The 27,995-nt window shown below is 60.0% G+C and overlaps 3 protein-coding genes across 12 annotated transcripts in view; all 3 read left to right on the forward strand.

The window, feature by feature from the left end:
* PAFAH1B2 (platelet activating factor acetylhydrolase 1b catalytic subunit 2) overlaps positions 1 to 17,510 on the forward strand; it is a 497,498-nt gene extending 479,988 nt beyond the window's left edge. The window contains exons 1-6 of one of the 2 annotated variants that reach the window (XM_062608605.1): positions 12,078 to 12,087; positions 12,609 to 12,696; positions 13,089 to 13,178; positions 13,785 to 13,901; positions 14,473 to 14,595; positions 15,041 to 17,510. In XM_062608605.1, the coding sequence (XP_062464589.1) occupies positions 12,616 to 12,696; positions 13,089 to 13,178; positions 13,785 to 13,901; positions 14,473 to 14,595; positions 15,041 to 15,319 (690 nt within the window). In that variant the 5' untranslated portion in view covers positions 12,078 to 12,087; positions 12,609 to 12,615 and the 3' untranslated portion in view covers positions 15,320 to 17,510. Of the gene's footprint in view, positions 1 to 12,077; positions 12,088 to 12,608; positions 12,697 to 13,088; positions 13,179 to 13,784; positions 13,902 to 14,472; positions 14,596 to 15,040 lie in introns of those variants that run through there. The other variant, XM_062608606.1, reaches the window with a different exon arrangement.
* SIDT2 (SID1 transmembrane family member 2) overlaps positions 1 to 25,180 on the forward strand; it is a 553,125-nt gene extending 527,945 nt beyond the window's left edge. The window contains exons 1-28 of one of the 7 annotated variants that reach the window (XM_062608574.1): positions 18,880 to 19,135; positions 19,286 to 19,407; positions 19,496 to 19,657; positions 19,748 to 19,793; positions 19,874 to 19,975; positions 20,053 to 20,136; positions 20,240 to 20,351; positions 20,436 to 20,501; positions 20,599 to 20,692; positions 20,809 to 20,864; positions 21,105 to 21,116; positions 21,209 to 21,280; positions 21,406 to 21,480; positions 21,721 to 21,783; positions 22,059 to 22,180; positions 22,257 to 22,330; positions 22,413 to 22,479; positions 22,611 to 22,684; positions 22,762 to 22,885; positions 22,974 to 23,091; positions 23,163 to 23,299; positions 23,380 to 23,488; positions 23,592 to 23,668; positions 23,760 to 23,806; positions 24,057 to 24,162; positions 24,252 to 24,362; positions 24,438 to 24,551; positions 24,631 to 25,180. In XM_062608574.1, coding sequence (XP_062464558.1) covers positions 18,935 to 19,135; positions 19,286 to 19,407; positions 19,496 to 19,657; positions 19,748 to 19,793; positions 19,874 to 19,975; positions 20,053 to 20,136; positions 20,240 to 20,351; positions 20,436 to 20,501; positions 20,599 to 20,692; positions 20,809 to 20,864; positions 21,105 to 21,116; positions 21,209 to 21,280; positions 21,406 to 21,480; positions 21,721 to 21,783; positions 22,059 to 22,180; positions 22,257 to 22,330; positions 22,413 to 22,479; positions 22,611 to 22,684; positions 22,762 to 22,885; positions 22,974 to 23,091; positions 23,163 to 23,299; positions 23,380 to 23,488; positions 23,592 to 23,668; positions 23,760 to 23,806; positions 24,057 to 24,162; positions 24,252 to 24,362; positions 24,438 to 24,551; positions 24,631 to 24,693 — 2,610 coding nt within the window. In that variant the 5' untranslated portion in view covers positions 18,880 to 18,934 and the 3' untranslated portion in view covers positions 24,694 to 25,180. Of the gene's footprint in view, positions 1 to 18,874; positions 19,136 to 19,285; positions 19,408 to 19,495; positions 19,658 to 19,747; positions 19,794 to 19,873; positions 19,976 to 20,052; positions 20,137 to 20,239; positions 20,352 to 20,435; positions 20,502 to 20,598; positions 20,693 to 20,808; positions 20,865 to 21,104; positions 21,117 to 21,186; positions 21,281 to 21,405; positions 21,481 to 21,720; positions 21,784 to 22,058; positions 22,181 to 22,256; positions 22,331 to 22,412; positions 22,480 to 22,610; positions 22,685 to 22,761; positions 22,886 to 22,973; positions 23,092 to 23,162; positions 23,300 to 23,379; positions 23,489 to 23,591; positions 23,669 to 23,759; positions 23,807 to 24,056; positions 24,163 to 24,251; positions 24,363 to 24,437; positions 24,552 to 24,630 lie in introns of those variants that run through there. The other 6 variants (XM_062608576.1, XM_062608575.1, XM_062608579.1 and 3 more) reach the window with 6 other exon arrangements.
* On the forward strand, positions 599 to 27,986 carry TAGLN (transgelin). 3 transcript variants are annotated; one of them, XM_062608609.1, is made up of 6 exons: positions 599 to 603; positions 25,533 to 25,553; positions 26,774 to 26,973; positions 27,070 to 27,247; positions 27,325 to 27,427; positions 27,598 to 27,986. In XM_062608609.1, exons 3-6 carry the CDS (start codon positions 26,794 to 26,796, stop codon positions 27,737 to 27,739), a joined length of 603 nt encoding a protein of 200 aa, XP_062464593.1. In that variant the 5' UTR covers positions 599 to 603; positions 25,533 to 25,553; positions 26,774 to 26,793; the 3' UTR covers positions 27,740 to 27,986. The 3 variants fall into 3 exon arrangements, with proteins under 3 accessions (XP_062464593.1, XP_062464594.1, XP_062464592.1); XM_062608610.1 differs by lacking the exon at positions 599 to 603 and adding an exon at positions 7,023 to 7,026; XM_062608608.1 differs by lacking the exon at positions 599 to 603 and having other exon boundaries at positions 25,427 to 25,553.
* Positions 27,987 to 27,995: the final 9 nt, after the last annotated feature.

A 27,995-nucleotide genomic window follows, 5' to 3' on the forward strand; every position in this document is an offset into this window, starting at 1 on the left:
CTCACCTAAGGAGAAAAGAGGAACCCATGCACGTCCTGGCTGACAACAGCATGGATGCAGTGTTACACACGTGTGTATCTGCAGATACACAGCTACAGGGCAGAGGTTTAGCAGTGGCTGTGTAAAGGTTACAAAGGTTCAGCATCACAGCAGTCCTACACGAGGGCCTGTCCTTCACGTGAGGGTCACAGAATGAGTTGCAATACCCATTCCAACTTGATTTTACAACACATGTCAAAGGTAAGAGCACACAAGCAGATCACTTCCTCATCCGCATCAGGCTCCCTGCATCACCATTCCACGCCACATACTCTCCTAAAACCCCTCCTCACTGCACTGAGGTCTGTTGAAAAGTGCAGTGAAAAGCGCATATAGCCAGACCCAAAGATGCTCTGGTCCATCACTGCCTGCCAGCGGACACATCGCCTCCAGCAGCCTCTTGCTCAAAGAATTTGGTTCTGAAGAGTGCCAACAGATGTGGTTACGTGGAGCTGAGGCCCTCCCTGTGCACACGAGCTGAGTCTTCTCTGTCCCGCAGTGTTCCACCATTAACCAACCCATCCACGTGCTCCCCACTGGTGCCACCGTGCCCCAGCGCAGCAGAGGGGCTCCTGCAGCTCCCCAGCACTCCTGAACGGCCGCAGTTACTGCTCCGTGCTCTTTGCATCTTTTATCTCAACAAAACCTTGCAGGACGAGGCTTGTTCTAGGCACCAACGCCCTCGTAGCTTCTCCTGATAGCAGGCAAGCAGTTAGCTCTGTACCCTCCGTGATCAGCTGGCTCACCTTCCCCATCTTCCACAAGCCAATGCCCGAGAACATGAAAAGATCTCCCTTCTGAGCTGTGGGTTCCTTTACTGCTAAACACATGGCAGGATTCCCCCCCCGATTCTGATAAACCTGTGGGTTCAGCTTTACTGGAAGCCATGCTTCCCACCGTGCTAGCTTTTCATAGTCCTCTGTCTCATTAAGCAACTGAGATACCCAAGGAGTGAGTTAGAAGTGAAAGGAAGGTTCTTAATCACAAGATCTAAACAGAACTGGTCCTTTGTCAGCTCATCTTTGGGGGAAAGCTGTCTAACAGTGCACTGTCCCTACACACACGCTTTCCTTGCAGGGACTGGTAGCTCTCCTGTGGCTGGTTAATCCTTGCAGTGGTGAATTAGTAAGTGCTTGGTAACTCAGCACCTTGCAGTCAGCTGTGAATAAGCAAGGTCCCTGTCCTGAACACCACAGCCCGGGGAGGCCAGGCAAGTGCAGTGAGCCACAATGGCAGTGCAAGGCACTGAGCCATCCCAGCACACCCTCCCATTAGTGCTCCAACTCCCTGGCTCCTACGAGCCAGCAGCTCTACATGTGCCTCATCCAGTAGCTCTCAACACCAAATACATAAACAGTCCCTGGAGCACAGATGGGAGCTGATTCCTATCCCCTCCCAGGGGAGTTCCCTCATCACCAGGCTACAAAATCATGTTCCCTCTTGCTTCCAGCCTTTGATGATACAAATCTTACGTTCCTTCCTACACAGCACCCCAGTTCCAACATGAGCAGCACCATCCCCTCCCTGAGCAGAGCACTCGGAGCTGCACTACGGCTGCCCCGAGGCCCCAGGAGGTGGCTCGGCTTGGGGATCACAGGGAACGCAATTCCCATCTCCCTTTCGCTCCCCTGCGGTACTGGAGCTCACCCGGGTGCAGCCATGAGCCCCACGATGCTCCAGGAGCCTGTCCTGCCTGGAAACACGTTCTTCCCATGGGAGCAGGGTGCTGGGGGTCCAGCTCCTGAAGAGCAGAAACCATCCAGTGTTTCTCCTTGCAGCAAACCACATCCTGAGCTCAAGCCTGTGCCCAGTGTCACCTATTTCTCCCTTTTGAAGGCAAGTTTCTAACCTGCAGTGTTTCAAACTCCTAGGATACTGACTGTGCTTTCTAGAGACCTGCAATCAGAGAACCCCTCTGCTCTTCCACCCTCTGAGCCCAAAGAGCCTCCCTGGAAAACATAACCCTCATCATTCAAGTCCTCTGCAGCAGAAGCAAGTTTGACACCACACGAGGGATCTTGTCTTTCAATGGAGGATGAAGCAAAGCAGTGCTCTAAGGGAGCATCAGCTTTCAGCCCCAAAATGCAGAAGGTTGGGGGGTTTGGATTGTTGTGGTTTAACCCCAGTCAGCAATTCAGTACCAGGTTTTAGCTCACTACCAAAGGCAGGGGAGGAGAGAAAAGGTGATGAAGGAGGAAGTCAGTGTTCTCTGAGTGAAGTTCACCTTACAGCAGTAGTGACACAGGACTGCAGCTGCTGGGCCTCGCTGGTTGGCAATCTGAGAAGATAGAGACAACCAAACCCCACTGAGGAGCTCTGCGGTGCCCCAGAGCATCAACCTTCCACAGCTGGTCCAGGAGCTCCAGCAACCCCCCTGCCACAGCCAAACACATCTTGTAGCTGCCACCCGGAGAGTCCCAGCGTGTCCTGCGGTCACAGACACAGCCCTGGACAGCCAGAAACCACCCGAGGCTGAACGGAAGGCAGACACGGGCCCTGGAAGGCAGCACCACGGCGTCAGGCAGAGGCTGACTTGTGTCCATGCCAGCAGACAGGTTCACTCTTACATCAGGCCCTACTCCTGAGGAGTTACTCAAAAGCTGGCACCGAACCACCTCCTAGAAAACCAAGCGCTGATGCCTTAAGTCACCTCCTTGGTCTTCCACATTCACACTCGCACCATGAGAGCCTACAACACAGCTTTTCCTTCTCCTGGCTCTCACAGCTTCATGGAGTCCTTGGGCCATTTGCTCTCTCCAGGGAAGGCAGCTCAGTGCCAGCCCGGAGCTGCACCGTGGGATTAGCCAATGTTTATGAAGTGCTTTAAAGATTACAAGTGTCACCTATGTGCTAAATATTTCCCTGGCACTATCAGCCTGAACAGCAGCCGAGTATCTTGTATCTGCTCCTGCTCATCTCGACCTGCCTGCCGAGGGCATCAGTCAAGCTGCCTTCCAACCACTGTACTTGGCGTTGATCCGAGGGGCATCTTCAGGCACATGACAGGAGAGGACAGAACGAGGGAACTACCAAGAGCCTGACTTGTAAAACTACTGCAGCACCATCACCAGGAGAGGCTGAAGGCTTTATTTGCTTTTAAAACATTCTCATGTGTGTGCATGAGCCTGGAATACTCTGGAATGATGCCCAAGCGTGCAAAGAGGCCCTCGCCGTCATTCCCCTGGACAGAACTGGCTTGGCAGTGCTATGAAAAGGTACTTTGTGCACAGCAGCTCAACAGGAGCTAAATGGATCCCAGAGTCCTTCATTCCCCAAGAAGCTCTTTGCAACACTCACAGCATCTGAAATCAGAGACTGAGCACACAGGGCTGCATTACACACAGCAAGGATGCACTGACTCTGGTTCCTTTCTTCCCCTTGTTATTGTAGCACCTCAATGGCTCTTCCTTTGGGTATAAGCAGGGCTGAATTCTGCCCCCAGAGCTGTACCACTGTCCATCAGCCATGTACCACTGACCCCAGGGACCCCCACGTAGCACCAGCACCCCCATGTCCCCAATGTGTGACCAGCCACAGGGCTGCAGCCCACTTGACCCTGAGTTACAGCAGCTCTGGGCAGCCCCAGCACAGCAGCCCCACGCCCAGGCTGCACTTGCCCTGTGCTGTGTCTGCCCTCCAACAGCCAGGGATAAACACATGAAACCCAAGGACAGAGGAGCCCATTGCAAAGGAAAACATCACCCAAAGCCAAAACAGTGGCACCGCAACAGCGGCTCCTGCTCAGCAGAGGGCTGGTGGCTGGTGAATGCCTGCTCAACACCACCAGCAGCACGAGAACCAAAGGCAGGGTGGCCCGGCAGCAGCTCTGCAGCACAGGAGGGTGCTCTGGGAAGGGATCCCTGGAAAGACAACAGGGCAGGAGGGAGAGCACGGCAGAGAGGGCAGTGCAGGGCTGGCAGGGATTCCTGCGGGCAGGAGGAGCGCTCAGACTGAGGGAGCTGCCCTCGTGGGGACCTGCTCTGTGCAGGTCCATGTGGCTGACAGTGCCACTGCTTCAGGTGACTCCCTCACTCACACATCAAACACTCCTTACACCAGGAGCTGGTTCAGGCCAAGAACTCCACGCTGAACACACAGCTCGGTACAAAGCAACCTCCTGACAACACGTGCAGAGCCACCTGCACCCTTCTGCACAAAGAGAACTGGAACCAGAGCATCACACCCTACGGAAGACGGGAACTGCTGTTTGAGATCATGCAACACATTTAACAGAAGAAAAAGCAGAAGATAAGAAGCAATCTTATTCCTCACTTTAGCTGGGAGCTGATATTCCTGTTCTAATCAACTGGAGCATCCCCAGCACTGAACTTCACCCCTGAACTCAGAGGCAGAGCTGAGGTTTGCACCTACGAGAAGGAGGCACCAGAGGAGACTGCAGAGCAGCCTTTGTTCCGGGTCCCAGCGAGGAAAACGCAATGGCTTTTCCCTCCCATCCACCAGGATCTGAGCTCAGAGCACAGGAAGCAAGCTCTGTCCACACAGACCATGCGGGAGGCTTTCAGCTTTGGAGACCTCCGTGTGGCAAAGCGAGAGGTGCTTTGCTGTTTACCTCAGCCACGTAACCTGCTCTGCAATCGCCTGCCGGGCGCTGTGCTCAGCTCCTGTTTGGACAAGCACGTTTGCTCGGTGACTATTTGAATGATGACTCACCCGAACAAGCCGGGGCACCCTACCACACCAAGCCCAAACTGCTGACTACGGGCTCGGGATGCAAATCCACCAGGAAGCGGCGTTTCCCTATGAAGGGAGGGCTGGGATGGCCAGGCCTGGTCACTGCTGCGTGTTGCTTGTGCCATCACAGACAGGCTGCTCCTCACCACTGCTCAAAGAGACGTGTCCTTGTTAACTGCAACTCCAAGCCACGTCTGGGGGAAGCCTGGTACCTACAGTGACACAGCCAAGCCAACTCTAACACCAGACTAGAAGCACAGAGTGAAGCAGAGTGGTAAAACCCATTATACAGAGACAAACCCCACCTCAGCTGCCAGCTCAAGGCCAGATTCAAAGAGGAGATGAGAGGAATGAGCAAGTTTTGGAGCATATTCTTGCTCTCATAGCAGTTGTGAAGGGCCTGGCTGCAAGCCCGTGGCCGCCCCGCTGGTGGCACTCCTCCAGCCACTGCCACTTGTGCCTCACGAAGCATGTGAGAGCCACAACCCGTGACGAGCCCAGCAGTAATTGCTGTATCAATTTCGATGCTCCTCCGGCCAGAGCAAGGCCTGTAACTGTAAACCAGAAACCTTTTAATATCCCTCTCAACGAGGGGAGAACAACTCCAGAGCAGCAGCATGGGCTGAAACCTGCCGGGGCCTGGCTGAACCACCCACCCAGGCACGAGTGGTGCCGAGACACTGGCAGGACACAGAAGCAGCTCTTCCATGTGTTACTGCTGCTGCTGTGCTGCTCAGCCCTTCTCTTGCTGACCTCCCTGAAGAGCACGGTGTGCTGGAGCACAGAATGAGAAGGCAGAAGAACAAGCCGATGATGTGCCATCAGAGCAGGACGTGGTGCGAGCGCAGCCTGAGGATGTGCACAAATGCAAGCCCAAGATTTCAGCGAGTCAACAGGGCTCTGTGGAACAGGGCAGGGTTACAACTTCTCTCTGCTGTGACCAAGCAGTGCTCAGGGCAAGGTAAACAATCTGAAGGGCTGTCTGGAGCTGATAAAACATTCCCATCCACTGCAGCCTTTGAACAGCAAGCCACACTGCTGCAGCAGCACTGAGAGCAGCAGAACCCATTTCCAGTCCCTGCTGCCAAATCCCAAAGGCCGTCCCCACCTTAGCAGCCCTTTACAGGGAAGGCAGCTGCTCCTGCCCCGGAATGAAGGGGCAGGTTTGGGAGAGCCTGGAGCAGGCCCCACCTCGCTCCATGCAGCCCTGACCTGCTTTTGTCTCCCCGTGCTGCGAGCAGGGCTGTGTTGCCATGGTGAAGGCTCTGACACATTTGGTTTTCCCACTGATTTCCTGCTGCACTACAAACCTCTGCTGCTCTGCTCATGGCTGTGGTGACAGCAGCCACACACCGGTGAAGAACAGAGTGAGCCAACAGCTGGTCACTGCCAACAGCATCTTCCACAGCAGCCTTAAACTTCCACCAAATCAAATCCCTCTCCCTCATCTCCATCAGGATGACTTGGATGCTCCATTCCTGTCTTCTCAGGACACGTGAGAGTTTACCTTGCATCCTAACCCCGCCTGCCTTTAAACTGAGCCCAAGGCAAGCTCAAGGTATCTGATCATCCTCCAGAGATGCCTCTCTAGAAGGCAAACCCGCATGCCTGTCCCCAGTAATCCCAGCCTTAGGACAACCTGGGAGCCAAGCCTGGAGTCCTGCTGCCACACACTCCCATCAGCTTCCAAGGCTGTAACCCTTGAGCTGCAGCACAGAGCAATGCTGCTCCCAGCAACGCACTGACATGCTCAAACCAAATGTGACCTTCAGGCCTGCTGCTGTTTTAGCAGCAGGTTTGCCATGACTTACCAAGAGGAACTGGACCATTTACTGACCCTCACGATGAGAGGCTGCAGCCTACCCTTGTCCTGAAAACAGCAGTGCAAGTCTCAAATCCCACACTGCAATTCCTGAACCATCACAGTTTCCTTTAGGCTCGCACAAAGGAGCAGCCAGCTTCACATCCAACTGTCTCCGTGGTGACAGCAACAACCCAGGTTTGTCTGTGGTACCAAACTGGGACCAACACACACACCCATACAATGGGAACTGGAGCTCGAGGCCACGCTGCCCAGCGAATGACTCAAAGTGCACAAGTGCCTGAGTGGGAAACCACCCATAGTCAGTCTTTGCTTGTCTTTTTACTGTGTGCTGGGATGAGAAGCTGTTCACATCTTGTTCTGACTAAGCACAGGCTTCCCCACGAACCCCAGCATCAAGCCAGGGCACCCAGCACCCCCCTGCAGCACACTCGCCACCAGCTCCGTGCCTGGGCTCTAACAGAGCGCAGCAGCAGAAAGGAAAAGTCTTTGGGGTTTCCATCGGACACTTCCAAAGCAGCTCAGGTGAAAACCCACCTCCACAGAAGCCAGCTATTCAGATCCTTGCAGAGAGGGAAGCAGAATGACTTCTATTGGTTTCCAATGAGCAGGAACTTGAAAACCAACAGTTGCTGCATCACTGACAACCATCTTGCTGCGTCAGACGCTGGAGATGCACGAGCACAGACGGGCTTTGGGCAGCCAGGAACATGCTCCTTAATGGTTACTGGTAACAGCCCTATTTGCTTCATGACAGTTGAGGTGTGCAAAGGACCAGTTGTGCCAGCTCAGCTGTACAATAACCACAACAACATGTGCTGTCAGGAGCCCATCAGTGGCACTAGCGCTGGCTGATAACCCTGACAGAGCCACTTGTGAGATTACAGCCAAGGGTTTCCCACCAGCACACCTGGAGAACAAAGACTAAGCAGGAAGAGGGATGCTTTCCATCTTCAGCTCCTGCTCAGCCACTGATACACGCTCACACCACCACAGGGATCAGCAAAAGAAACCCTAACTCCTTCAGTGCAAAGGTAACCAGACAGGTTAGAGATCAGTGCCTCTTTCTGCATGGTACTGCCCACGGTACCATCTGTACATGGTATGTACAGAGCTGTGCACAGCTCTCCTTGGTCACAGGCACACACACACCACCCTCACAGAGGGAACCTGCACACCAGCTCCAGACTTCTGAGAGCGCAGCGCAAGAGCTGAGCAGGCTGCATCCTCCCATCCCAGGGCTGGGAACCAGCTTCCCATTAGGATGAGGGCTGCACTTCAGCCTGTTATCTGATCAGACTTCACACACAATTACATACAACTTGTCAACTTACTCCTTCCATTAAAAAGCCTCAGATGTTGTGAAACACTCCAATTAGTTTTTAGGTGAAGCCTCATCAGCTCCATTCAGCTGCTTTCACCCAGCAGCAAGAAGCCTCAGGGCTTGAAAGCCAGGGTGCCCTGAGAGGGGCCAGAAACATGGGGCTGGAACTAACCCATGAGCCCAACGCAGGCAGAAAACCTCTGACATTCGCTTGAGCCTGAATGAGAGCATACTCCTGAGCCTCACAGTGCAACCCATGGCCACGGCTTTCACGGCCCCATCGCTGTTATGCCTCTGTCCACATTACACAGGTATTCCTGCACTCATTCCCTGCAGGGGTAGAGCCTCTCCAGGAAGAGACAGAGCAGAAAGTCCAAAGAATAAGCACAGGCTGAGAGAGCCTTGGTCTGGGTAAGGAAAACCCTGCCCCAAACCCGCCCTCCCTCCTGCTGCACAAATCCACGGGTGCTTTCAGGGCCTTGAAGCCCTTCAGCAGTGTCATTCAGATCCCTTCCAGTGGGACTCTCCATCCCCGAGCAGCCATCCTCTGCGTGACACAACACCAGCATCTGCGCCGTCCCTCCATCCACCCCCAAGCAGAGGCTACAGGCAGCAAGGGCTGGTGCTGATGGGCTCGCAGCAGGATGGGCTCCAGCCCGGAGGCAGATGCTGGGGCTGCCCCAGCTCTCTGCCCAGTGCCCCTCGTGCCCCACACGCAGCAGACACTGCGCTATTCCCAGCTCCACCGGCTGTGGGAGTTTGTTTGTGTGGGTTCGGATGATTCGACTGCTTTGAAACTTGGCTGAAGCCACATAATTCCCTTTTTATGGAGCCCCTTTGATGGCCATTTAGCAGAGAGGGCGAGGTTTAGCCTCAACTGGAGACACTGGGGTCAGAGTTACTCGAAAAAGACACATAATGAGCAGTAATGAATCACCCGCCAGCGGTTTCTTCATTTAAGTGTTAATGCAGCACATTAAACCCCTGGACCGGGATCAGCAGAAAGGCCCCATCTGTAATAAACACTGCAATGGCTTAACTAGAGAAGTTCCAAATTGCTCTGCTTAAGCTCCAAAGGGGGACACTTGAGCCAGTTTAACTCTTCCTTGTGCTCCTTCAGCTGAAGGCAGCATCTTGCTTGTGCCACACAGGCAATGGGACGGACACAACAGCACCCAACACACTTACAAGGGGAAGTGACAACTCTCACAAGGATCCCTTCAGCTGGGGAGCACTTCCACTACAAACTGCACCTCCTGCTCTGCTGGCAACTTCCTAAAGCCTTCCTTTGGTGTTACGCAGTGGTCCTGAGGGAGCGCGAAGGGGCAAGCTGCTGGCAGCACATTGCCATAGCAATGGCACAAGTGATACATGACCCAGCCAGAGGACACGGGGACAAAGGAGTTCAGCTGCTGCTGCTGCTCCCAGAGCCTCCAATGCGCAAGGAGCCCAGTCTCCCAGCAACATACTGCTATTTCCTGACTGCCTTCTAGGGAGAGCCCTCCTCCAAAGGCAAAGGAGAACACGGGCTCTGGAAGCCCTCATAGGCCTCCACAGCACCCCCAAACCCTTGCAGGACACCTGCCAAGAGACACCAGCCAAGGGAAACAGAAGCAGGACAGGTGAGGCACCAGCACGCACTGGAGAAGAACAGCAGAAGGATTAAGACAGGGGCCATGTGGTCCTCCCATGGCTCCTTACTAGCCCAGCACTGACCAGGTCCTCACGAGAGCCTGTGAGAGCAGCACACAGCAACCTGGGGTGTTTGCTGTGCCCGCCCCGGAGCCGTGCTGCTGCCTGGCAGAGATGGGCAGAGCAGGGCAGGGCAGGGCAGCCACCACCATGTGCCAATCTGAGCCCCATTCCTCCCGGAGCAGCAAAGCCTGACTATCCACGAGGCTGCCAGGAGGATTTGTACCTGGTTTTAGCGCCACAGAGCCCACCTCCAACAATCCCAGTGCAGACTGTTGTGACTGACTCCAGCTCACCCAAAGAGAAGCCACAGAACCTAGGCCAGCTCTGGCATGGAAGGGAACAGCCTCTCGCAGCAACAGCAGAGATTCCTCCTGTTCTCCAGAAAAGGCTTCAGTTCCTTAAAAACCTAGAAACAATCAGCTTCATCCTCACCTTCCTCTGGTGGATGTGATGGTGCACGAGGGGCTGTGTGCTGCCAAGGGCTACACCATCACAGGTTTGGGTTCCTACCCAGTAAGACAGCTCCAGGTAGCCCCTTACACAGATGTGGTTACATACAAGCGGTCAAACCTGCTCCTTGCTTCGCCCCTCTCCTCCCTCCTCATCCCCAGCAGTTCCTTAAGTCTGAGACACATCATCCAAAGAATACAAGGACCGCAGACAGTCCTCTCCGTCAACATCCACTGACCAGCCCTTATGACAAATGTGGCATTAAAACCAGCTCCAGCACCTGAACAGAGCTGGGATTCCAAGAAGCCACTTGAGTGATTTATACATGGAATTCATGTGGAAAACAGCTCACTGGGGTCACTCAGGAGGTTTTTCAAACAGCCACAAGGAAGGGTTTCTTGTGGAAGCTGCAGAGGCAGGAACAGACAGGAGAGCTGCAGGAGATGTCCTGCAGGTGCGCAATCCATTCATCACCCCCAGCTGGAGAAGCAGCCCCAGCTCCTGCCTCACACTAGAGCAGCTCTCAGAGCACAAGGCTCCGACTCTGCATTGCCAGGCACTGAATGTAAATTGCCAGCTCGGTTAATACGTAAATTGTTGACTGCTCCCTCCCCTGTTCCAGCAGTTCCAGCACAGACAATGATGAATACAGGCCTCCTGCCCTTTAGGATCATTAACATTCCCTTTCCTTAGCATCCCAACACTGCTGACCCACATCCAGTTACATGCACACTGCAACATCCTGTGTCAGCAGGATGTGCCAGGCACACACAGCACACGCAGTCCTCCTCTATGGGAGGAGGACACCTGGAAACCCCAGGCCTTCCATAAGGGAACAGCCACCAAACCAGTCCCTGCTTCACTTTTGTAAGGCAAAGGGAATACAAACCAGCTCCTCTCTAAGAGCTGTGACCCGGGGTCAGGGCTGTGCAGGGATTTGTGGCTACATCCGAGTGCTGCCCGAGCAGATCCGAGCAGCAGAGCTCACCTGTGGGCAGGGGCTGCCAGCAGGCTCAGCGCTGGGCCACGCTCCCCTTCAGTGACCAGAGAACTCTTCTACATCACTGAACAGAGCGTTCTGCCAAGGCTTTGCTGCCTTCTCAGTCGTTTCTATCAGGTCAAACCCTTATGGGTATCACCGTGATGAAAACAAGCTCGTGGCAGCATTACCGGGTACTCCTGCTGCCATTCCAAAGAGCCTCGCACCGATACCCATCGCTAACCTCACCAACAGCAGCACCAGAGCACGCAGCACCTCTCCCCTTCCCCGCTCCTCCCGCAGAGCCCACAGTGACAGCCGCATCAGAAGGAAAAGCACCGCAAGACCCGCACTCGGGGCTGCCAGGCAAACCCAATCCCTGCGCTCACGCTCCTCCTCACGGGCTGGGATTTGAGAGGAAACCCGACCTCGGAGCTCCGAACGCTTCCAGGTCAAGTTTCAGCCGCAGCGCAGGCTCCGGAGCCGGGGCAGCTGCTCCGGCACAGGTATTCCCGGGGCCCTCCTCCCGCAGCAGCGCAGGGGAACGTGCGCGCACGCAGCCCCCCCGCTGCAGTAACGCTCGCGCTCCGCCAGGCTCAGGGGCAGGGGCTCCGGAGCCTCCACCCCCCCCGGAACGGAGCTGAGCTGAGCTGCTGCCCAGAGCCCAGCACAGGCTCGCCTCGCTCAGGCTCCTCTGGAGCATCCCCGAAGCCCCAGACCACGCTTTCCAGACAAGGGGTGGGTGCGTTTTGCCGCTGACAGAGCCCAACTGTTCCCATGCGTAAACGGGTCCCTGCTCCGGTGTTCTGCAAAGCACCGCTCAAAGGCAACCTTGACTCTGCGAAGGTGGAGGGGAACAGGATCACAACCCGCAGCCGGACGAGCAATCCCGGCTCAAAGGGATCGCTCTCCCTGACCTCTTCACCTTCGTCTCCATCAGTCAAGCTCAGCGTTACCATGGGGGAAGCAGTGGCCACCTGAAGGCACAGAACCAGGGGTCAGGCAGGCGAATACAACCCAGCTGTGGCCAGAGCTGCCCAGTGTAACTGATCTGTAACAGCCCCTCAAGCCCGAGCCGCAGCGGCCGTGAGTGGCGGGGCCGCGGCGGGGCCGCGCCGGGCTGCGGGGGGCGGAGGAGCGGGAGGAAGGCGCCGCCGTGCCCATGGGCCCGGCCCCGCGGTGATCGCGGCCCGCTGGGAGCTGTCAGCGCCGGTGGGGCCGCGGGGAGCTCTGCTCGCCCCGTGCCGGCCGCGCTGAGGCAGCAGCCCGCTGAGGGATGCGCTCCTCGGTGGTGATCCCTCGGGATCAGCGCCGCTGCGGCGCGCTGTGCCCTGGGGGCGGATGATCCGGCTGCTCCGCGGGGCTCAGCGGCTCTAAGCTGGGTATGAGCGCGTTAATCGGCCCTGCAGAGCGGGCTCCGGATCAGCCGCTCTTTGTCCGTCATTGCGGGACGTGGCTTCAGCAGCAAGGGTTGGGTGCAGAATAAACGGGCTTTGTGCAGGGGTAGGTGTGGAATGGCCACAATGAGGGTGAGGAGCCCGCCCACCCGCCCGGCCAGGCCTCCCCCTGGTGCTGGGAGCAGCTGGGCTGACCCGTTCTCCCCACAGGAACAGGATGAGCCAGGGGGACTCGAACCCGGCAGCGGTGCCGCACGCCGCAGAGGACGTTCAGGGGGATGACCGGTGGATGTCACAGGTAAGGCTGGGACGGGGAGGCCACCGGAGGGGCTGAACCCTCAGTCCTCAATCCAGAGTGCAGAGCAGCACTTCCCAGTGGGCATCTGTGTGAGGGAGTGACTGGAAATAGCCAAGGCTAGGGCTGGACCACCCATCCATTGTGCAGCAGGGACAAGCAGACAGAGGATACTCATGGCACTGCCTGACCGTTGACGTCTCTGATCTGCAGTTATGGGGTCTGATGGGTGCCTGGCAGGCTCACAGCTTACATATGGGTAGCACACAGAGATGCTGCTCTTCTCACACCTGAGAGTGCTGGGGGGGTTTGGGGAGCCCCCCTCTGCCCCGCAGCAGGGAATCCCATGAGGAACGTCAGCCCGCTGAGCTAACCTTGTTGCCCTCTTTCACCAGCACAACAGGTTTGTCTCGGACTGCAAAGACAAGGAGCCTGATGTGCTCTTCGTGGGGGACTCCATGGTGCAGCTGCTGCAGCAGTATGAGGTATTGCTAAAGAAAGGGGGATGTGGGGGCACAGATTCCAGTGTTTCTCTAAGCTGGTCACTGATGATCCTGTGTGATGCAGACAGGTCCTTCGTTGTGAACAGTGTCCTCTCCCATTCATCCTGCCCAGCTCCCTGCCCTTCCCACTGCTGGTACGAAGCCTCTGTAGGCTGTTTGCAGTCATGCTCTGAAGCTGATAGTGACTGATTCCACTTGGACACACAGCCCCTTCCTAGTTCCTTGAGTCTCAGATCCAAACTCCCAGGGGCACCATTGGATCTCTGTAGTTGTACCTTGCATGGCCAGAACACATTTAACCCTCAAGTGCTTGCGGTGCTGCTGGCACACTGGCTTTCTTCTAAAGCTCCATGACAGACCCAGCACTCTGTGTCTCTGAGGAGCTGCTCGAGAGAGCTTCCCCTTCCTCTGTGCCAGGACTGGGTGCTCAACAGCAGCACCTCCATCCCCTGCAGACCCCAAGTAAGCCCTTTGTGAAAGTGAGTGTCCGGAGGAAGGCTCATGGCTCCTCAGAGCCATCCCTGGTCAGTGCAGTGCGTTCCTTTCACAACGAGGACAGTGCAAACACAAATTGGTTTCTGCTTGCAGATCTGGCGGGAGCTTTTCTCACCCCTTCATGCACTGAACTTTGGAATCGGTGGAGACACCACAGGCCATGTCCTATGGAGACTGAAGAACGGTGAACTGGAGAACATTAAACCCAAGGTACACGCAGAACCCAAAGCCGGGAGCGCTGTGCTTAGACAAGACTTCAGTGCTTGAGTGGTGCAGAATCGAGTGAGCTGTTAGCAGAGCTTTCTGTTTGAGCAGCCATTGGCACTGAGCACATCTCAGGTGTTGCAGTGTGCTGGGCTAAACCAGAACTGTTTGGGAGCAGGGCTGTACGTGAGGTGTACACTGCTGAATGGCATCAGTTAATGGAGGCGACCTCCTAGTAGTGGTGAACATGGTTTACCATAGCTGGGTGTTGGTTGGCATTGCACTGTGCCTCCCAGGTCTGAGATGTGTTCTTAGCCTCTAGAAGGGGATGGGGCAGGATTTGGTGAGGAGTTAGTGGAGATGGCCAGGACTTGTGGTGAGGATCAGCTGCAGTCACTGCAAGCTCCTCAGAAGCGGGCACACCCGAGTGCTGAAGGCCTCTTGCAGCATGGGTGCAGGCTCCAGGCTGACTCTCTGCGTCGCTCGCTGTCAGAGATGGTGTTTGTTCAGGCTTTCAGGGTCACGAGCCCAAGACAAGTGGCTGTGGACAGGCTGCAAACGCTTTTTCTCCTTGTAGGTCATTGTTGTTTGGGTTGGAACAAATAACCACGAAAACACAGCAGAAGAAGTAGCAGGAGGGATCGAGGCCATCGTGCGCCTGATCAACACCCAGCAGCCACAGGCCAAAGTCATTGTGCTGGTACGTCTCTGGGCTGGGATGCCTCCTAGAGCTGGAAAACAAACTGCCCAGGGGAGCCACGTGTCCTCTGTGCTCTCCCTCTGTGATACTCGGAGGGATGGGGTGGGTGATCGGTGCTGGGACGAGCGGGTGTTTACCTGCCCCGCTCTGTGCTCCCTTTGCTCCCTTGGCTGTGCAGCACTCCTCCTTCTGGGATGGGTGGAATCCTCCCCCTTAGTGGTACTCCTGCCCTGCTTAGAAGCATTGTTGAAGAAGTCCTGTGAGGCGAAAAGGGGTGCCCACGGCTCACCTGCCTCCCTCAGTTGTGTTTCATATTGGGTCTGGATGGACCGAGCCTGATTGAAGGGAGGGATCCCTCTTGTCGCAGCCTGGATCAGAAGGGGAAGCGGGCGGTGTTATGCCAGCAGGGTTTATGAAGCTCTTTTTTGCCTCCTCCCTGTGCCAGGGCCTGCTACCTCGTGGAGAGAAGCCAAACCCGCTGCGGCAGAAGAATGCCAAGGTGAACCACCTGCTGAAAGCCTCGCTCCCCAAACTGTGCAACGTGCAGCTCCTGGATGTGGACGCCGGCTTCGTGCACTCGGATGGCACCATCTCCTACCACGACATGTTTGATTTCCTGCACCTCACGGGAGGGGGCTACGCAAAGATCTGCAAACCCCTCCACGAACTGATCATGCAGCTGCTGGAGGAGACCCCCGAGGAGAAACGAGCTGCCCTGGCCTGAGCTCCCGGCATCGACAGCATCACCCAGCCCATCAGATCAGTTCTGTCACTGGCACTACAGAATCCTTCTTTCTTAAAGCACTTTCCATTGTAGAATGTTACCGGATGTCCGTACCTAGTGTTTTGAGGGGGAAGGCTGATGTTTAACTGGTCTTGTACAGATGAGGGCCGGCTGGGTTGCTTTTATTGCAGGAGGAAAGTAGCTGATGAAGAGTTTTACTTTTAAACCATTCCTCATTCACAAGGAGAACAGGACTGTCACTCTGTGCCCCTCTCATGTCTTGTTGCTCTGTGGTTGTCCTAGAACCCCCGTGGCCACGCTCGGCTCCCGGCTGTAGGCGTCGTGCTCTGTGTTAGCGCTGACCAAGAATCACATTCCACTTGCAAAGCCAGAACAGATGCATTTTCCCAAACTCGGTCCCACCTTTGGAAGCTTTTTTTGGTTGGGGGTTAATGACACGTCTTGCTTTCTCACTCCTTCTCCCTGAAGCAGCATGAAGCTGGAACTGGGAAGTGCACAGGAGCAAGCGGCTCACTCCATCGCTTGCCCTTGTGCTGTTTCCACCAGAGCACTTTTCCTTCCCTCCCTGTGCCATGTGGCTGTGGTGCTGCTGCTGCTGCCCTGTGCTCTGCCCCATGTTGTTGCTGGCTTTTCACAGTAGCTCTTTAGGATTCTAATCCCCCAGTGACACTGCACTGGGCAGTTGCTTCCTCACTGCTCTAGAGCCGCTGTTTCTTTCACTCCAAGCTGCCTGTGCCACGGGGCTCTCACAGTGCTGTGCGTTGCTCCTTTTTGTTCTTTTTTTTAAGGTATGACTGTTACATCCTTTATTTCTAAAGGAAATCCATTGCCCTGTCCCTCTCCCAAGGCCTGCAGCACTCTGAAGCTTTACAGACGCCAAGGTGTACATTTCTTTGTCGCTTCTGGTTTACTTGTACAAACAACTACAGGCAACTACAGCCTCTTGCAGTAACAAGTGAAGTAGAGGTGCAGGTTTTCCTGCCCTGGACACTGCTCCTTGCTCCTGGCTGAGGCAGCCGCAGGGGCAGGGGTCCAGGCCAGGCAGCATTTGGGTTTAGTTTTTGTTAGGAGGGCTGCAGTAGTCACTAACGGTTGTATGCAAACAGCTTTTACTTACAAGTGAAAGGTTCTCTTTTTTCAGAAGGAAGCTGGTTTGGACCCATACAGCAGAGCCCTCAGTGAATAAATAACTCCACTTGCCAGGAAACTTGTTTTCAGCCCAGTCAGTTCCTCCTTGGCTTACCTGCCGGAGCTGGTGCCATGCACCTTGCCATGGCTCACACTGCAGTGTCCGGCCATGAGCCACCACCATGGGTCCTGGCAGGTAAATCCAAGAGGAACAACTGGCTTTGTATCAGGCACTCCACGGCGTGTCGGGCACGAGGGGTGTTGAGGTGTCCGGGTTGCTTGCTGCGCTCTGCTGCAGTGAAGCACGTTGGTGCTGTACATAGTTTGTCTGCCCTTCTTCATAGCGGAGGGTGCTGGTGTTTGCTGCGTCTATAACCTCGCGTTAAGGAATACATGACTGTCCCCGCTACCTTCCCCTCTTCCTGTAGATTTGATCATAGCAGGATTCCTGCCTGGATTGCATGCGTAGTGTGTGTTTTGTTTCCAGTATATGTGATCTACACACAGATGAAGGAAAGATGTTCCGCTTGCCAGGATCGGAAGTAGGGAGCTCGGCAGTGGAGCAGGGATTCCGGTCCTGCCCCACGAGCCAGGCTGGGGCTGTGCTGCTCCCGAAGCTCGCTCCAGAGCTCTGCTTGTCGCTGCCCAGTCCCAACCTGTCCCACTCCAGCTGCAGGCTTCTATGTGAGGGCAGCGAGGGGTTCTCGAGCTAAAACCCAGCACTTCCTCCTGAGGCGGGTAGAGAAGGTTCCTCCTTAGGGGCTGAGCATCGTCTGTTTCATGTTCATTGCAGCAGGGACATAAAACAAAGGAAGTGAAATGACAGAAAGAGCCTCTTGTAACTTACCAGGGGACGGGAGGATGACCACAGGATGGGACCTACGAGGAGGAAAGCCCATGCCCGGAGGTGCTGCCCTCTCCTCTCGCCGCCCTGAGCCTTCCCCGGGACAAAACAGTTGTGATTCTGCTTTGGCAAAATGCATCGGCTGGTAGAGCTCACTGTTAGTGCATATCGCGATATAAATGTCAGTGTTTCACCCCACCGTGTCGCAGCGTGTGTGTGTGTGTGCCCAGGCGCCCGCGTCTCCCTCCCTCCCTCTCTGTGTGGGTGCCTCCCTGTGTTTCGTTTCTGAGGGCTGGGGAGGTGCTGCCCTGTGCTGAGCAGCCAAACCTGCCCCCAGGGCCCTGCGGGGTCCCACCCGCCCCCATCCTCACTCCTTGTTTCACATCTGTCCTTTCCCTGCTCCACTGGGGCCTTTGTTTGTTGGTTTTCCCTCTCCTTTCCCCTGCTTCCAGAGCTGTGAGCAGGGCTCTGCAGGTGAAGGCACCCCACACTTGGAGGACACAGCCCGTGTTTGGTTCCTCGGTGGTTTAATAGAGAGCACCCATCACCACACACCAACTCACAGCCAGCCCTGCAGAGCTGATCCTCCAGTTTGAGCAGCAGCTTTGGAGCCGGGGCGAGCTCTGCTTCCCACTCCCACACGGGTGTCCATGTGTCCCTGAGCAAGTCCTTCCATCTGCTGTCACCACCTGGAGCACGGAGACAACGTGCAGACGGTCTGAAAAGTGCTTTGGGATCCTCGGTGAGAGGAGAACCTGTAGAAATAAAGTGCACAATAGCAGCAGTGCTCGTGTCTGCTTCTGTTTGTCCTGCACAGGAGAGGGCAACCAGCAGTGGAGCTCTTGGATGTCACCTCAAGCCTGGAAAACAGCTTCCTATGAGATGATGGGGTTGGGGGGGGAGGATTAAACCAGAAAACCCAGACACAGAAAACACAGGAGCACCCCAAAACCGAGGCCGTGGCACAGCAGGGACGGGCTGGGGCTGGCTGGGGGCTCGGTGAGCAGGATGTGGCGTCGGCCCCTTCTGGGGAGGGTCGGGGGTGTCCGTGCCCGTCGGGTGCTCACTGCAGCGGAGCGAGGGCTCCCCTATGGGTCCTGTATGGGGCAGGGGCTCCCCTGAGACAGGGATGCCCGCAGTGGGTCCCGCACAGGACACGGGCTCCCGGCGGGCGGGCGCTGCCGCCGTTGCCGCTCCCCCGGTGGGAGCCGCCGCGGCCGCGTCACTTCCCCGACCGGGCCCTTTATAACCGGTGACGGCGCGTTACGTCACCGCCGGGCCGTGTTTACAGCCGCCTGCGGAACGGGGACAGCGAAAGTACCGGCAGTGAACACCGGGACCGGCATAGGCACCGCGGGCACCGCGCATCGGCACCGGCATCGGCATCCCCGGGCTCTGCCCGCGGCGCCGCTCGGATCCGCACCGGGCTCAGCGCGGGCCCGGGGACGCTGACACCGACACCGGCGGCGGCACCGGCAGCGCAGCGGCAGCGGCGGGGCTCGCCATGGGGCCGCGCTCCCCGGCGCGCCCCGGCTGACCCCCCCGGCCCGGCCCGTCTGACCCGGCCCGGCCCGCCCCGGCGGACCTTGGCCGGTGCGGGCGCGGCCGGGGATGCTGTGGGGATGGCGGGCACCGGGGCGGCCGCGCTGGCCCGGGCGCTGCTGGCCTGGGCGCTGCTGGCCCTGCCGCCCGCCATGCCCCAGCCCTGCGGCCGCCCCGAGGTGAGGGAGAAGGAGGCCCGCTTCAACACCACCTACAGCGACTGGGTGAACGCAGACCTGCTCAACATCTACGCCTTCAACCACAGCGTCCGGAGGAACAGGGTGAGCCGGCGGGGCGGCCCCTGCCCCGCTGCATCCCCCCCCAAGGAGCTCCGGGGCGTCACGGCGGCGCCCCCCGACGGGACGCGGGACGCGGGCTGCGCCACGAGGGCCGAGCAAAGTCCAGGCCAGCGCCCGTGTTCCTCCCCGCAGACGGAGGGCGTGCGGGTGTCGGTGAACGTCCTCTCCGACCACAAGGACTTGCCCGTCCTCTTCGTGGTGAGGCAGAAGGAGGCCGTGGTGTCCTTCCAGGTGCCGCTCATCCTCCGAGGGATGTGAGTAGGGGCTGGACGGTCCGGGGGTGGGGGGGGACCGGGCTGCAGGCAGCGATGCCGCAGGCACAGCAGGGCTCTGCCCGCGCAGGTACCAGCGCAAGTACGCGTACCAGGAGGTGAGCCGCACGCTGTGCCAGCCGCAGACCAAGGCCGAGGTGGAGACCCAGCACTTCTACGTGGATGTGTCCACGCTGTCCCTCAACGCCTCCTACCAGCTGCGGGTCACCCACGTGGAGAACTTCGTGCTGAGGTGAGGGCAGCCCTGGTCCCCAGCCCCGCTCCTTGCCAGGGCCACTGGCCACAGGCTCACCACCCATCAGCCCCGCCGTGCTCTCCGCAGGACTAACGAGAGGTTCAGCTTCAACGCCACGGCTGCGCAGCCGCAGGTGAGGAGGAGCTGCTGGGGGGGCATGTGGGGAGGAGAGCGCAGGCACTGTGGCACTGACGGGCTCTTCCCCCCCACCAGTATTTCAAGTACGAGTTCCCCGACGGAGTGGACTCGGTGATCGTGAAGGTGACCTCGGCCATGGCCTTCCCCTGCTCCGTCATCTCCATCCAGGACGTCGTGGTGGGTTTGGGTGCTGGGTCTTCTCTCTGGGTGACCCGGGATGCCCGATAGGGCTGACGATCCCTCTGTGCCCTCAGTGCCCCGTCTACGACCTGGACAACAACGTGGCCTTCATCGGCATGTACCAGACCATGACCAAGAAGGCGGCCATCACGGTGCAGGTGAGTGTGGGGCTGTGCTGGCCCCCGCCTGGTGCTGGGGGTACCAGCCCCGAGCCCCCCAAAGCCAGGCTCTGCTCACCCCTGTCTGGGACGGCTGTTGCAGAAGAAGGATTTCCCCAGCAACAGCTTCTACGTGGTGGTGGTGGTGAAGACGGAGGACGAGGCGTGCGGGGGGGCTCTGCCCTACTACCCCCTCTCCAGGGATGCCTTACCGGGTATGCTGGGGGAGGCACCCACTGCGAGCGCATCCCTGCCGCCATGCGTTGGGTGCTGAGCCCCCAGCCCGTGCCTTCTTCCAGATGACCCCGTGGACCAGCACAACCGGCAGAAGATGCTGGAGGTGATGGTGTCGCCCGCCATAACCTGTAAGCGTGGAGGGGCCATTCAGGGCTGGGGGTGCTGGGGTCCATGGGGTCCTGCAGCAGCAGGTCCCCGCTGAGGGCTTGTCCTGGCTCTGTGCAGCGGAAGCCTACGTGAGGAGCATGCTCTTCTGCCTGGGCATCTTCCTGTCCTTCTACGTGCTCACGCTGCTCATCGCCTGCTGGGAGAGCTGCCGGTGAGCTCCTGGTGTCCCAGGTGCTGCCTGGGAGCCATCCTGCCCCCGGTGCATGGCGTGGCCTCCGTCGGGCCGTGCCTCTCGGCCCTGGCTCCTCACGGCGCTTCCCTCGGCAGGCAGCAGAAGAGGAAGGGGCTCCTGGCAGCCATGGACTCGCCCAGCCTGGACACGGGTGAGGGGCCGCTCGCAGCACCAGGGGTTACCGGGGGGGGTCACGGTTATTTTGCCATCTCGAGCCCATGCAAAGCCCTTGCAGAGGTTTCCCGCTGCCCCCCGAGCCCTGCTGAGCTCCGGGAAACAAATCCCAGTGTGAGGGGGACAGGGACATCCTGGGGCTGGGTTCCACCGCTCTGGGGCTGGGGCACCTCACCAAGTCTGTCTCTTTCCTTCCACGCTTTCCGGGGACTCCCAGCATCTCTACTGGGTAGGTGCAGCCTCTGCTCCCCCCTTGGTTGTGGGTTCTGGGTTGTGCAGCCCCACGGGAGCTGCTGGAGCCTCATGGGGACCCTCTTGCAGGGCACGGCCGCAGCATCCCTGACTCCTTCCTGGGCCATTCTCCCTACGACAGCTATGGCTATGGCTCCTTCGGTGAGTGCCGCCGCCACACACCGCCCCTCGCCTCCCCGCCTGCGTGGCCCTGACTGTCTGCCTGTCCCGTCCCGTCCTTGTCCTTGTCCTTGTCCTTGTCCTTGTCCTTGTCCTTGTCCTTGCAGGGAACGGCTCCTCCAGCAGCACCGAGGGCGTCACGGACAGCCTGTGCTCTGCAGAGGTCCCCTATGGCTACGTGGGTGAGTGCCGGGGCGGCAGCATGGCGCCTGCCATGGCCACCGCAGAGCTGCTGCTGCTGTGCTACCGCTGGCACCCGCCTCTGCCCCTCTCCACGTCCCGGGAAGGGTCCCCGCGGTACCGGCCCCTCCGTGCCAGCCCGCAGCGGGCTCTGTGCCGGTGCCACCGGGGTGGACGCGCACCGGGACCCCCGCTGGGGCTCCCCCGGCTCCTGCTCCGGTAACTCTGGCTTTCCTTTGAAGGGCAGGAGCAGTTCAAGCGCCGCACGCCCTCCACCCCGATGAGGCCACTGAGCATTGCCATGGGTAGATGCTGGTACTGGGCAGGGACGGGCCAATCAACCCCCAATCTGCCCCACGCACAAGCACCTCCTGCCCCAGGCAGAGCCAGGGCAGGGGGGAACACGGTCCTCCGGTCCCAAGCCATCCCCAGCCGTGGGGGACAAGGGGTGATGCTCCCCGGGTAGTGCTGGGGTCCTGCCCCGGGGCAGGCTGAAGGGCTCAGGTTAATTGGGTGCCTGATTGGGGTGCATGGGGTGGCACCGGGTGCATTGGGCACCGCTGATGCCCGCTCGGCGCAGGGGAGCGCTCGCTGGAGCACGTGGTGGGGCGGCCGCGCGTGGACTCGCTCAGCTCGGTGGAGGAGGATGACTACGACACCCTGGCTGACATCGACTATGACAAGAACGTGATCCGCACCAAGGTGGGTCCTGCCCCACAGCCCCGGCCCCCCGGCTGCCCCCCACTGCGCCCCTGAGCCCTCCTACCTCTCCTTCCAGCAATACCTCTGCGTGGCCGACCTGGCGCGCAAGGACAAGCGGGTGCTGCGCAAGAAGTACCAGATCTACTTCTGGTGAGTGGGGTCGGTGGGGTGGGGGGCACAGAGCGAGGTCCTGGCCTGGGGACCCCCTGGCACCTTGCCATGCCTCTTACAGGAACATCGCCACCATCGCGGTGTTCTATGCCCTCCCCGTCATCCAGCTTGTCATCACCTACCAGACAGTAAGTGGGGACGTGGGGGCAGCATATGGGGCTTTTGGGGGCTTCGGCCCCCAACTGTGCACCCCAGATGCAATGGGGATGTCCCCCATATCCCCGCGTCCCACTTCCACTTCGTCTCCCTGTGCGTGCAGGTGGTGAACGTCACCGGCAACCAGGACATCTGCTACTACAACTTCCTCTGTGCCCACCCGCTGGGGAACCTCAGGTGGGCTTGGGGGTGATGATGGGCACCTGGGGGGGTCCCTGTGCAGCACCCACATCTGATTGCCGCCCCCCCCACAGCGCCTTCAACAACATCCTCAGCAACCTGGGCTACGTGCTGCTGGGCCTGCTCTTCCTGCTCATCATCCTGCAGCGCGAGATCAACTACAACCGCGCGCTCATGCGCAACGATGCCTATGCCCTGGTAAGGGACTGGTGGCCACGGGGCTGTGTGCTGGGGGGCCTCAGCCCCACAGGGCCCCCATTCCTTCCCCTCTTCCCTCGTGCTGCAGGAGTGCGGCATCCCCAAGCACTTCGGGCTCTTCTATGCCATGGGCACGGCGCTCATGATGGAGGGGCTGCTCAGCGCCTGCTATCACGTCTGCCCCAACTACACCAACTTCCAGTTCGGTGGGTGCCCCCCATCACCCCCATTGCTGCGCTGGGCCCCCCCTGCCCTGCTCACCGCTGTACCCCCGCAGACACCTCCTTCATGTACATGATCGCGGGGCTCTGCATGCTGAAGCTGTACCAGAAGCGTCACCCGGACATCAACGCCAGCGCCTACAGCGCCTACGCCTGCCTGGCCCTCGTCATCTTCTTCTCTGTGGTCGGTGTGGTGAGTACAGGGGTGCCTATGAGGGGGTGGGGGGCAGCCGGTCAGGGCACCCCATTGCCCACCGTCTGCTCGCCCCACAGGTCTTTGGAAAGGGGAACACGGTGTTCTGGATCGTCTTCTCCGTCATCCACATCGTGGCCACGCTGCTGCTGAGCACACAGCTCTACTACATGGGGCGCTGGAAGCTGGGTGAGGCGGGGGCACTGCTGCAAGTGGGGCAGGGGGAGGCAGCTTCTCCTTATCCTTGTCGTTATCCTTCTTCTTTCTCCTTCTCCCTCCCCTGTCCCCGCAGACTCGGGCATCCTGCGCAGGATCCTGCACGTGCTGTACACAGACTGCGTCCGGCAGTGCAGCGGGCCCATGTACGTGGTGAGTGCTGGCACCGGGGTCCCCAGCCCTGCAGACACCCCTCCTTGCACCCCTCCTGCCCGCCCTCACCTCCCCTCCGCACCCTTTGCAGGACCGGATGGTGCTCTTGGTCATGGGAAACATCATCAACTGGTCACTGTGAGTGCGGAGCCGGGCACACACCAGACCCTGCACCGCTTCCCCCAGCCCAAACTGTACTCCCATCCCTGCTGCCATCCCCATCCCACTCCTGCAGCACGGAGCCCTGGCTGCGGTCCCCTCCCTGGGGAGCAGAGCATGACCGCCCCCCCATCGCTGCAGCAGCCCCTGGGGGACAGCGGGTGCATGGGCACGGCAGGCAGGGCCCCCGATGCTGCGCTGACCCCGCTGCCTGTCCCTGCCTCCCCAGTGCTGCCTACGGCCTCATTGTCCGTCCCAATGACTTTGCTTCCTACCTGCTGGCCATCGGCATCTGCAACCTGCTCCTCTACTTCGCCTTCTACATCATCATGAAGGTGGGAGGCGAATGCGCTGTGTGGGGCGGGCAGTGCAGGGCCGGGCCCCCCGCAGCCCCTGCTGCACGCTGACCCCGCCTGCCCCACAGCTGCGCAGTGGGGAGCGCATCAAGCTCATCCCCTTGCTCTGCATCATCGGCACCTCCGTGGTCTGGGGCTTCGCCCTCTTCTTCTTCTTCCAGGGGCTCAGCACGTGGCAGGTGAGTGGTGGGTGCTGCAGGGGGCTGTGGGGGGCTGCGGACCGGCGCGGTGATGGGGGTCCCTGTCCCCAACAGAAAACCCCGGCCGAGTCCCGGGAGCACAACCGCGACTGCATCCTGCTCGACTTCTTTGATGACCACGACATCTGGCACTTCCTCTCCTCCATCGCCATGTTTGGCTCCTTCCTGGTAGGTGCCGGTTGCCACTGCACGGCTCCCGCATCCCTGGTGTCCCCCCCCCACCTCACCCGGTCCCCTCGCTCCGCAGGTGCTGCTGATGCTGGACGATGACCTGGACTGTGTCCAGCGGGACAAGATCTACGTCTTCTAGGGGCCCGCAGCCGCCCGTGCCCCGGGACTGTGCCAAACGCAGCCCTAAGGGTCCAGCCGGGCCCCACCAGCCACTCCGTCCCCCTCCCCGGGGGTCCCGGTGTGCCTCGTCCCCACCGCCGGCTCCCTCACGGCTCTCTGTGCCCGTCCCCAGGCTGTCAGAGCCAAAACCAGGGCTAGGGGCTGCTGGTGCCACTGGCAAAGGTGCTGCTGCCGCTCCGTGCCCGTGGTGTGGGGCGGGGGCCCTGGGTAAGGGCCGTGCCAGCAGCCCCGTGCCCCCAGCATGCGGGTGGGGGTCTCTCTTCAGTGCCTGAATCGTGGGGATGGGGGGGGTGTGGGCCCGGCAGTGGCAGCCGGGGGGGGCCCCACTGGTGTCTGCTGCAGCATCCCGGGGGGGTGCCAGCCGTTGCGTGCCCCCCGACGAGGCTGTGGCGTCTCCACGCGTGGGTCTGCTGGGAAGGGACTCGCATTAAAGTGTCTGCACTTTGCCTCCTGCCTCCTCCCGGGTACCGGGGGGCAGTGGGGGGGCAGCGAAGGTGCCGGTGCCCGTCGGGGGTCGCTGGGAGCGCCCTGCGCCGGCAGCTCCGCGGCTATAGAAGGCCGGGCTGCGCCGCGCAGAGGCACGCGGGGAATGCGCGGGCGCGAAGCGCAGCCCCCGATTTTCGGAGTCTTTCCCCAAATATGGTGCCGGGGCCGGCGCCCCCCGGGACGGGAGGGGCCGGGGCGGGGGGAACCGGGGAGCCCCCCCCCCCCCGCGCTGACATCACCGTCCCGGCGCCCAGCTTTTAGCGCGGGGCCGCCCTCCCGAGCGCGCAGTGCCCGCTCCGCGCCGCGCAGCACCCGCGTCCGACTGCACCGCCCGTGAGTGTGCGGGGGGGCCCGGGGGGACCGCAGCGATGGGGACCGGTGACCGGGATGGAGCCGCTGCTGCCGGGATGGGGATCGCGGCCCCGCGATGGGATGGAGCTCTGGGGATGCGGCTGCTGCTCCTCGGGTTGCAGCGCTGCTCCTGCCCCCCAGCACCACGCTGCTATTGGGGCTGTGGGGCTGTGGATCGGGCAGGCTCAGCCCCACGGTGGCCGGAGGGGCTGTGTGGGGCTCAGAGCAGGATCAGAACAGTGTGGAGGGGGTGATTGCAAACCCCACTCACCGCTGTATGTCCCGTATCTCTGCTTGGGGACCAGAGATAGGCATTGGGCTGGTGGGCTCTCAGGCATCTAGTGCCCAGCAGGCACGGCCATGGGGTGGAGGGAGCTGTGAGCAGTGAGGCTGGGGCCCAAATGCCATCATCGTGTGCCGGGCTGGGACATGGCACAGGGCACTGCTGGATGTGGCTGTTGGTGCTCAGGATGTGGGCAGTGGCTTCCTGTGGGGCTCACGGAACACCCCTACATAAACCATGGGCTCATGGGGTATCAGCGCATGGCCGGCAGCAGGCGGGGTCAGCATCCTCTGCCGCACCGAGCTGCGCCAGGTCTCAGCCATCCCAGAGGATCCAGCGTCCCCAGCGGTCGTGGGGAGCCATCCCGGGGCAGGGTATGGATGTGGGACCAAGCCGGCGGCTCCCCAAGGGCACAGCCCCGGTTCTGAGGCTTAACCTCAAGCACGGAGCAGCGCGGGAGGAGCGGGGCAGCGCCACCGAGGGCTGGGCTCCCGGCTCCCGGCGCCATTCCCGCCTGGCATCCTCCTGGCACCCTGCAGCTACCTGCGCTCCCTGCCCACAGCATGTCCTTACAAGGGCACGGGCACGGCTCCCACCGCATCCTGCCTCGCCTGCGCTCCTCCTGGCGCCTGGAGTCACCGCGCTGGGGCCACCCCACTGTGCCACGGTCACCAGCCATGGTCACCCTGCCTCCCCATGGGGACAGCTCTGGCTGCAGGATGCAGCCACACCAGCAGTGCCCGTGCCAAGAGCTGGCAGGCGGCTGAGGCTGGGCTGAGGCTGCCCTGGGGCACATCCGAAGCCTTGGAGCAGGGAGAGGGCACCTGGGCCGGCAAGGGAAGAGCTGTTGGAGGACGCCCCGAGGTGCTGGGGTCTCAGCAGCACCTCCACATCCCGACAGTCCCCAACCCTGCACCAGGTCTCCCACGTGCCGCAGCGATGGCGAACAAGGGCCCGGCGTACGGCATGAGCAGGGACGTGCAGTCCAAGATCGAGAAGAAGTACGACGACGAGCTGGAGGAGCGGCTGGTGGAGTGGATCGTGGCGCAGTGCGGGGCCGCCGTGGGGCGCCCCGAGCGGGGCCGCCTGGGCTTCCAGGTCTGGCTGAAGAACGGTATCGTAAGTGTGGGGCCGGAGCTGCAGGGCCGTGGGGCAGGTGTGTGTGTGTGGGGGTGCTGCGCAGTGCAGTGACCCCAGGCTCTCCTCTGCCCGCAGGTCCTCAGCAGGCTGGTGAACAGCCTCTACCCCGACGGCTCCAAGCCCGTGAAGATCCCCGACACCCCCCCTACCATGGTCTTCAAGCAGATGGAGCAGATCGCCCAGTTCCTCAAGGCAGCCGAGGACTACGGCGTGGTCAAGACCGACGTGTTCCAGACCGTCGACCTCTTTGAAGGTGCGTGGGGAAAGCGGGGTTGGGGAGGGATGGGGCTGCTGCGCTGTGCCCATCCTCACCCCCTCCATCCATCGCAGCCAAGGACATGGCAGCGGTGCAGAGGACGCTGATGGCGCTGGGGAGCCTGGCGATCACCAAGAACGACGGGCACTACCATGGGGACCCCAACTGGTTCATGAAGTAAGTGTGGGGGGAGCCCAGTGCCGGGCGTGGGGACTCCCCTGCCCCACGGCAGTCTGGAGCGGGCTCTTCCCGCTGCCGGGATGCGGGAACGGCGGGTGGCCGCGCATCCCCGGTGAACGCCCCCCAGGGGGTGCGGGTGCTGCATGTCCCGTCCCTCCATCCCATAGGAAAGCGCAGGAGCACAAGCGGGAGTTCACCGAGAGCCAGCTGAAGGAGGGCAAGAACGTCATCGGCCTACAGATGGGGAGCAACAAGGGGGCATCACAGGCGGGGATGAGCTACGGCCGGCCCCGGCAGATCATCAGCTAAGGTGTCCCGTCCCCCCCGCCCGCTGCCCCCGGCCCAGCGCCGGGGCCACCACCGCCCCTCACACTGGTATTTATTGGCACGAACGCGCCCGCCATCGCCAGCGCCGCTCCGCAGCCATGGGCTGAGCCCGGAGCCACCCGCAGCCCCGCCGCAGCCACCGCCGCAGAGACGCTCGCATCGGGGAGGGAGCAGAATTGGCCTCGGTTTTGTACTTGGGGTTCGGTCAACATTAAAAGGTTCTTCATTAGCGCGGCTC

The sequence above is a fragment of the Pezoporus occidentalis genome, unplaced genomic scaffold (assembly GCF_034315485.1).
Source record: "Pezoporus occidentalis ecotype Australia unplaced genomic scaffold, CSIRO_AGI_Poc_V1 ctg130, whole genome shotgun sequence".
In the NCBI taxonomy this organism is placed as follows: domain Eukaryota; kingdom Metazoa; phylum Chordata; class Aves; order Psittaciformes; family Psittacidae; genus Pezoporus; species Pezoporus occidentalis.